Genomic DNA, 9,573 nt, shown 5'->3' with positions numbered 1-9,573 from the left:
ATTCTGATCTTGTGATGCTGAAAAAAGGGGAAAAGGATATCTTCACCATTGCATGTGAGGAAAATAGGATTTGGCATTTCACAGACGCAGCTGATGCAGCCCAAATATGCAAGAAGTACTGATGTAATCTAAAAGAATGTAGTCACCAGATTTGCTCCCTAAGAAATAACCCTCTGACATGAAGGCATCAGGCAGAGGCTGTAAGTATAAACATTTGGGCAAAATTCTAAAGTACTGAAGTTGTCCCCAAGGACTTACTTAGGAACTCAGGGGGTTCCCCACAAATTCCCCCATCGTTCATTTAAAGCTGACTTCATCTGTGTGTTTCACATTGAGACAGCCCTTTGGGATATGCAAAGTCTGATTTTCCACTTCTTTTTCTTTTCTTGATGGAGTGCTCTGAAATGAGCATACAGATTTCTCGAGACCATTCAGAATCTGTGTATGTGTCTTGATAATGGATCAGCAAGCTGTTTTGGATTAAGCCATTTGTCAATAATGTGAGATGACCTCAGCAATCCAAGACAAAAGTCCACCCTAACAGTCTGTCAAACTTCTGCAAAATACCTGTAAAAATACCTGTAATTTTAATAAAATAATTTTGTTTATGCATCACGTAATGCCTAATAGTTCTGTGTTCCATTTATGGGTATGCATTTTCATTGGAAAGGACACGTAGCATTAGGCTGGTAGATAAGAAACAAAAATCTGCCTGTTGCAAGTAAATTGTTCCCTGGGGGCTCTGCATGCAGGTCATGGTTGCCACATTCTCACTTTCCACTTCCACATTCTCATTCTTCACTTACAACCAAAATTTACAGAGATAAACTCAACTGGTAGGGAAATTTATTTTATTATAGAAAGAAGAAAAATTCATTGTCTGGGTTAAATAATTCTACTAGCTATGGCAGTAAAACCAGCTCTGCAAATAGAATTATGTTATTGCAAGGGACAGAAAGCAAACACAGGCAAGTTGCCTTCTGCTGATATTATATTGTTCTCATCTATTTTTCTTTCACTGCATCTTGTGTATTACTAGCTGTTAGCTAAACATCTATTGGTGGTTTAAACTCCTATTCAAACTGTACTCATTCTTTACTGTTCTTCCAAAATCTGCACAGTGCATTGAGCTACTTTTCATGGAGAAATACTTTTGGTGAAGGTATAAAAACAATAAACTATGGGGAAAAAACAAATTCTGAAATGTCTTGTAATTTTAATGGATGAAAAAGGCAACCTTTTCATCTTGTATTCTTGCTCTTTTCTCCCTGGAACTACAACATTCAAAAGAGATTGATAAGTTTTTATTTATTAATGTAAAATCTTTTCCAAGTTTTACCAAACCAGTGGAAGGTTTATCCAGTGAACTAGATGATGTATACATTGGGCTGTTCAAATATGAGTTGGGTATAATGAGAAAGCAGTATGTTCAAAGCTTGAAATGGGGTGGGGGGAGATTTTAAAAAAGTCTTGCCATGTTTTTCCCCCAGTCCTTTTGGTGGAGGCTTTTGCCATTTCATTTACCCACTGATAAGGGTCAAGAATGGCTTTGATGAAGTGAGCCTGTGGACTTGAGATCAAAGGTGGGGAACATAAGCCATAACTCTGGAAGTTTGAAGTGTAGGAACAGCAACAGCAGTCAGACCATCTTCAAGCACTTGTACCAAGTCACAAGGTGGTGTGTAGTACTTGATCTTTTCTTACTACGTAACTTAAAGGCAATTCATAAGAATACTGAAGAATATGGGCTGTCACCACTGCTCATATGGGAATGCTCCATCTTACACTTTGTTATGGCTTTGAAATATTAACCCCTTCTTACGGAGCAACAGGCTATATTCCACAGTCCTATTAAGACTATAGGGAGATCAAGAAGACCAACAGTGACCTGGGCAGCATTAGGAGAAGCATTGCCAGCAGGGTGAGGGAGGTGACCCTTCCCTTCTACTCAGTACTGGTGAAACACATCTGGAGTGCTGGGTCCAGGGCTGGGCTCCCCAGTACAAGACATGGACACACCAGAGCAAATCCAGAGAAGACTCACAACAATGATCATCTGCCATGCAACGGTGAGTTGAGAAAGCTGAGACTGTTCAACCTGAAGAAGAGGTGCCTCAGAGGGATCTCATCAATTTTTATAATATAAGAAAAATCTTTTATAGTATCAAGGTGGTCACACTCTGGAAGTGACTGGCTGCCCAGAGAAGCTGTGGAGTCTCTGTCCTTGAAGATATTGCAAACCCACTGGATGCAGTCCCAGGCAACCTGCTGTAGTTGAACTAAAATTTGCACTGGCCCATGCCATCTAGGGAGAGAATCTGGGATGCAACGCATAGAATTACAAGAGTAATTATTTTATTCATGCATATGAGGTATCCCATTCAAAGCAATGCAAGCGTTCAGGTGCAACATGATTTAACTAATTGCTACTTAACAAACACACACTACCATTTACTCACCATAGTAAAACTTTGCAAAGCAACTATATTTATATGATGTCATCATCCACCAGCTTCTCTATTGATCAGATGGCCCTGGAGTTGGTCTTGCTATAGTTACTTATCTATGGAGACAGACAGTGGAAAGGTTTCAAATATATGTTAGAAGGGCTAGGGCTAGGATGCTGGCGCTATCTTGGTTGTCCAGGGGTATCTTTTATCCTTCATGGACAGTTTTTAAGTTTCCAAGAAGCAAAGTACTTATCTCAGGGACTAGGTTGTCCTCATTACCATGAGCTGGGGTCCTCTCTTTTGCTTGCTTAAGCATGGCTATTCAGTATAAAATGTAAACTATACCTAGGTTTGAAAGTTAATACAATTTTTATACTGTAAAGATTAATTGGTATAATAGCTAGGGAATGAGATTTTCCTGAGACCCTGCTTTGAGCAGGAGTTGGACTAGATGATCTCCAGAGGGCTTTCCAGCCTTAGTCAAACTGTGATTCTGTGAGCTTGGGGAGGGAGATGATTAGTACGTAGGTCTCAGCAAAAATGACACTAGCAGTTATACCACAATGAGTTCATGTTAATGTAAAGGGAATGTATGCCTCCAGATAACACTCCCTTAAACATGCATGGCCAGCTAAGCAAGATATAAAACACTACTGTGCACGGTACTGTGCATGTACCTCCATGCTTTAGCTGTAGAAAGCTGAGACTTGAAAAGGAGAGACCTTATTGTTTTATGATCTCAGGTTAAAACAATTTTTCAAGCAGCTTCTTTGTTATTTCTTCTTTTGCCTTACTGAGATAAAATAGAATTACGTATTTTCTATGGACTTTCTTTAGTGTTAGCATAATTCCTTTGGAAATCTGTCACCAGTATGGTGCTATAATGTATCTGTATCATACATCTTTCTGGAAGCTAGAGGGCAATGGCTTCCCACAGGACATGGCAGGAGCTTCTGGATAACTGTGCATGGGACAGTGAGAAAGAGAAAGGGAAAGGAGCTTATATTAGTAAACACTAACTTCTTGGTAGACACATGAATTGATCATGTCTCATGTGAGTTGTACATTTGAAGCAGGACTATTTCCTCAATCCTGTGTCCTGGAAGAGGCTTCCTGATTTATAGAAGCTACTTTCTAGGTAGCTAAATGGTTGTATTGTGAATATTTTTGTGGCTAACCAAGTATTTTTTTAATGCTACTGTATTAGATGCCCTATTAGATGCTCTATTTTTGAGTATATTCTCTACCTATATACAAAAAACTGCGGAATGTTGTTCATAAGCATCTCTTAAAAACTTTCAAGTGCAGTATCCAATCTTTATCATTGGCTGAGAGTATAACGGTCTATGTAAGTCTGTACAGAAATGTTTTACTCAACAAGTAGTTCTTCCTAAAGACTCATGAGTATGAAATGAGCCCAACTTCTACAGAGTAGGAGCCCTGCTCCCTCACTGCCTTTCCATGGAGGCCACAGGACTTTTCTAGAGAGGCAGAACTGCTCCAAAACTTTCCAAACACTTCACAAGCAGATATAAAGAGATCACATTGTAAGCAATGAAACTGATGCAGCCTTGTGATGGAAAGTGACAGTTGTGCCGTGTCATCAAAATGAGGGGAAAAAAGCAAATTATGATTTCATGATTAGAATCTGTGGTAAATAAACAATAGACAAAAGATTAGACATCTTAAGAATCTGTTCAAGTGTAAATCTGCATCACAGTTCAGTTAAACATGCAATGCAAATACCAGCATGTTTGAAATCCTGCTCCACCTAGAAAGATAATATGAATGTATCTCCTCAGGCTGTGTGCTGCGTTCCAGGGCAAAGTACAAAGCTGCTGGTTACAGAGGATCTCGTAACTCAGACACAATTTAATGTAGAGATATTAGGGCAGGGCTTCTGACCTAGAGCAACTCAATACAATAGCATACCCCAACCAAAAATTAACACATGTTCTTATTTAGGAAACTACTGTCGAAGGTCAACACTTATATCTTCATCAAGGTACATATTTTTTATTTCCTGTAGTGCTAAAAAGTATCTTCTATATAACTGGTTTTCATCTTAATAGTAAAGGTATAAGGATATTTTGCTAAGTCAAGACAAAAGCTTACCTGGGAGACAACTAAAATTGTGTTGGACATCTTTCATATGTTTTCCTTAGAGCTACACTTTCCTCTTTAACTTCATCTTGCTAAATTTTTGTATGCTGATTAATCAAATCATATTAAATTCAAAACCTGGCTTTCAAGCGCTTTTGAAGTCCTTTGAGTCTATCCTGCTTATTCCCATCCACAGGTTATATTTAAAAGTACAGAAAATTCCAAATACATTCAAATATTCTGGATCACTATTTTAAACAGCAGGTTAGGACAATGAGAAAACTGGATTCCATTTGAAATTCCTTTCAAGTCTGTCTGAAAATACAGCCAAATGAGGAAAGCCGTAGAGAAGCAACATAAATGAGAAAAAGTTTAGAACAGGCCTAAAAAAACATTTTTTCTTGGTGGGAAAAGATACAAAGAAAGATGAAGTAACTCCTCTAGTATGTAGAAAATTTCTTCTAACAAAAGGGGCTGTGATCGCTTCTTGTCCATCTCTAATAAGACAAGGAAAAGGAAAGACCCACTTGGGTCCTCTGAGAGGTCTGCAGGTTCCTTCTGTTGAGACACCTGGTAGTCCAACTTTTTCCAGTTCTCTGACTCCCTAAGTTTCTCAGACACAGGTATTCAGCACTGGCCACAGAGCTCAGGGGGAACGTAAGTAACATAATTTGGGTTTCAGCCCCTCAGGCATCCTTGCTGTCTGTCTGCACTGCTACCAGTACTCACACTAGCTAATTCAGCTAAGTTTGCACAACTTGCAGTCATAGCAGCATGTAACTTCACAAAAATACTACTGAGCTTCAGCATGCATCCCCATCTGACTGCCAGCATGAGAAGGGAAAACAGAGTGCCATTTGTCAATGATGCCTCTTTAGGAAACTGAGAAAAGAAAAGACTACTTAATAAATGTATTTGTTCCAGCTTCATCAATCATGCATATAATCTACTTAGAACTTCCAACACAAGAAATAAGGGTTGTTAAGTATACTTTTGTAACATTGCATAACACAAAAGAATATGCATAACAATTTCAACTGTAGATTTTGCAAGCCTGCAAATGCACATGTCCATACAAGTATGTGGTTTTACAGCACCTTCCACTCATTCCACTGGCATGATCTGGCCCACGCTAATAAAGAGCTCAAGCAACCTCATAGAAAACTGACTGGATCTGACCTGTCTGTAGACTAAGCACATGTATAACAGTGTGCTGCAGTTCCTTGGACCAGCTCGCCACACAATCAGTGTAAGAGAAGAGGCCAGAACTGGAGGAAGGATGATACTGCTTCAAACCCTACTGAGATCAGAAGCTAGGGAATGTTAGGTTAAGAGCCAGTTTTGGGGAAGGAATGGTTGTCACATCAGACCATACAATAAAATCACAAAATCACAGAATCAATTAGGTTGTAAAAGACCTCTGAGATAATCGAGTCCAACCTATGACCTAACACCACCTTGTCAAATAGACAATGGCACCAAGTGCCATGTCCAGTCTTTTCTTAAACACCTCCAGGGATGGTGAATCCACCATCTCCCTGAGCAGCCAATTCCAATTCTCAGTCACCCTTTCTGTGAAGAACTTCTTCCTAATGTCCAACCTAAACCTCCACTGATGCAGCTTAAGACTGTGTCCTCTTGTCCTGTTGCTGGTTTCCAGGGAGAAGAGACCAATCCCCACCTGGCTACAACCTCCTTTCATGGAGTTGTAGAGAGTGATGAGGTCTCCCCCGAGCCTTCTCTTCTCCTGGCTAAACAACCCCAGCTCCCTCAGCCTCTCCTCATAGGACTTGTGTTGAAGTCCCTTCACCAACCTCGTTGCCCTTGTTTGGACCTGCTCCAGCACCTCAATATCCTTCCTGAACTGAGGGGCCCAGAACTGGACACAGTACTCCAGGTGTGGCCTCACCACTGTTGAGTACAGTAGAAGAATCACTTCCCTGGTCCTGCTGGCCACTCTGTTCCTGACACAGGCCAGGATGCCACTGGCCTTTTTGGCCATCTGGGCACACTGCAGGCTCATGTTCAGCTTCCTGTCAATCCAAACTCCCAGGTCTCTTTCTGCCTGGCTGCTCTCCAGCCACTCTGTGCCCAGCCTGTAGCAGAGCATGGGGTTGTTGTGGCCAAAGTGCAGGACCTGGCACTTGGCCTTGTTGAACCTCATTCTGTTGGAATCGGCCCAACTCTCCAGCCTGTCCAGGTCCCTCTTCAGAGCTCTCCTGCCCTCCAGCTGATCAACACTCCCCCCCAGCTCAGTGTCATCTGCAAATTTGCTCATGCTGTACTTGGTCCCCTCATCCAGATCAACAATAAAGATATTAAATAAAACCGGGCCCAACACTGATCCCTGGGGGACACCACTAGTGACTGACTGCCAACTACATGCAGCACCATTCACCACCACTCTCTGGGCCCAGCCATCCAGCCAGTTCCTAACCCATTCTGTAATGGTGGATCAGACTTCAAAGGCAACCAGGAACTACCATTGGATTCCACTTCATGGCAATGAGAAAGAGCTGCTGACATCAGAAAAATTATTTCCTTTCTTTCACAAAAAGACATAAAGCAAAATGGAAAGTTTTTAATAGTGTTTCTTTTGCTTTCCACAGTGGAAGATTCAGCAGATCCCCTTACTGAAACTTTTATGACATTTTACCAAGAATTAAAGGGACTAGAAGACATGGTCTGCATTTGCATTGGTGCAGGTACATACCAGCGATGGAAAGATCTTCTGCACGCTAGAGGTGTCAGTGAGGAAGCACTCTCAAAGAAATGTGTTTCTAATGTAACACTGGAAATGGTAAATGGTACCATCACAAAACTAGCATCACGTACACGGTCTTCTGAAAGACTTCTGCCCTCTGTTGGTCATTCTACTGTTCTTCTCCCAAAGAAGAAAGCTCCATGGCAGCACTAGAAATACCTTGTGAAAATGAATGCAAAGGCACAGGAATATAGAACGATGAAGATAAATTTCAAAATTTCCTGAAAGAGTGGGAAGAAGAGTTTTATCAAGGTGGTAAAGTATCATGGTGGAATTTCTACTTTTCTTCTGAAAACTATACTTCAGAATTTATCAGAAGGGACGGTTATGAAAAGCTTGAAGACCTAATTGTATCTTCATCTAACAGTGTTAATGAGCCACCTGTAAAAATTATCAACCTTTACCACCACCCAGGATGTGGTGGTACAACATTATCTATGCATATCCTTTGGAATTTCCGGAAGCAATTCAAATGTCCTGTTCTGAAAAACAAACAAAGTAGTGTTCGAACACAGGTGACAACTTTACTCACCTTTGGAACAAATGATGACACAGGCTATTTACCAGTATCACTTCTTGTGGATGATTTTGAAGAGCAAGAAAATGTTGATGTTCTGCAGAAAAAAATTCAGACAACTATAACAGAAAAACACCTTTGGTATGGAAAATGTGTAGTGATCATTCTAAACTGTGTGAGATCTCAGAAGCCTGACGAAAGTTCGACGATTAATTCCTTGAACAGTGTTTCTATAAAACATGTGCTTTCTGAGAAAGAGCAAAGGGCCTTTGATCAGAAACTAGAAGATATTGAAAAGATATTCAAATCCTGACAGTTTCTATTCATTTATGATTATGAAGAAAAACTTTGATCCACAGTATATAGAAAAAGTGGTAAAAAATACCTTGCATAACTCGGATACCGCCTCTAAACCAGCACAGCTTGTTTGCTATCTAACACTGTTAAACGCATATGTAAAAAAATCTATAATTTCAATATCACTATGTGAAGAATTCTTAGGAAAAAATTCTCAAGACGTAGGCTTCAGAAAAGATAAGTTAATAGAAAAGATGGGAATTTGTTTCAATATTCTAATATCTGATCAGGTACATGTACACATGAGATACAAAGGTCTTTGCATCATTCATCCATTGATAGCATCTCACTGCCTAACAGAATTGAAACTAACCTATGGCTTGATTAAAAGTGCAATTACATTAAAGTCATTGAAAGAAGATTCATTTTATAAGACTTCATTAAAGCCAGACAAACTTATTTGTGATATACAAACCCTGCTGCTTACTAGGCAGCGCAAGGAACATGGTGATGAGTCAGACACATCGTTTTCCCCCTTAATTGAAGCCATTCATAAGGAAGAAAAGAGTGGTGATGTGGAATATGTGCTAGAACAAGCATCCTTTAGATCTGAGCAAAATGGTTACATTTGTCAGGCCTTAGCAAGATTCTACATTAAAGAAAGGAGATATGACTCTGCATTAAACCGGGCCGAAACAGCTAAAAAAAGAGCACCACACAATTCATACATATCAGATACACAAGGTCAAGTCTTTAAAAGTCAGCTAAGAGATGGGGTAGAGCGCAAAGAAAAGAGTGCAGCTCAGAGAGCTGGGAAACTGGAACACTTGCTAGAGCTTGCTAAGAGTGCTTCACAGGCTTTCCAAGAATCTCAGAGGCAAGCAGAAAATGCAGTCAATGAACAAGATTTGCAGCACCAAAACCTTAAAAGAAAGTTTCAAATATACAAAACTACTGGTTATCTGGGAGAAATAGAAACTGGTCTTTATGTTATTGATGTCCTTTGGCACGTTTCTATTTTCAGCAAAAAAGACTTAACAGTGTAGAAAAAATATTACAAAATATCTGTCAGGAAAAAAGTGTTTTGAATGTTGGTCTCTTTCCCACACAACTATCAGCAAGACAAGAGGGCATGGTCTTAAGCTGTGTCAGGGGAGGCTTAGGTTAGATATTAGAAAGAATTTCTCTAGGGAGGGTAATCAGACATTGGAATGGGCTGCCCAGGGAAGTGGTGGATTCTCCGTCCCTGGTGGTTTTTAAGACAAGACTGGATGCGGCACTTAGTGCCATGGTCTAGCAACCGCAGCAGTAGTGGATCAAGGGTTGGACTGGATGATCTTGGAGGTCCCTTCCAACCCAACTGATTCTATGATTCTATGTAGAAAACCCCAACACAGACAGTGAAATGTTCAAGGTTGTTGAACATTATTTCAGCTTTTTAC

The 9,573-nt window shown here is 40.2% G+C and overlaps 1 protein-coding gene across 1 annotated transcript; it reads left to right on the top strand.

The window, feature by feature from the left end:
* The first annotated feature begins 3,373 nt into the window (after positions 1-3,373).
* Positions 3,374-9,177, top strand: SAMD9L (sterile alpha motif domain containing 9 like). The gene is given in 4 exon segments (XM_027639466.1): positions 3,374-3,425; positions 7,013-7,453; positions 7,456-8,131; positions 8,133-9,177. Coding segments are annotated over 4 exon segments (2,214 nt in total).
* The last annotated feature ends 396 nt before the right edge of the window (positions 9,178-9,573 follow it).

Source organism: Corapipo altera, unplaced genomic scaffold (assembly GCF_003945725.1).
Source record: "Corapipo altera isolate COAL_440 unplaced genomic scaffold, ASM394572v1 44, whole genome shotgun sequence".
Classification (NCBI taxonomy): Eukaryota; Metazoa; Chordata; class Aves; order Passeriformes; family Pipridae; genus Corapipo; species Corapipo altera.
Note: the sequence above shows the minus strand (reverse complement) of the source record. Positions and strands in the feature narration are given on the sequence as shown.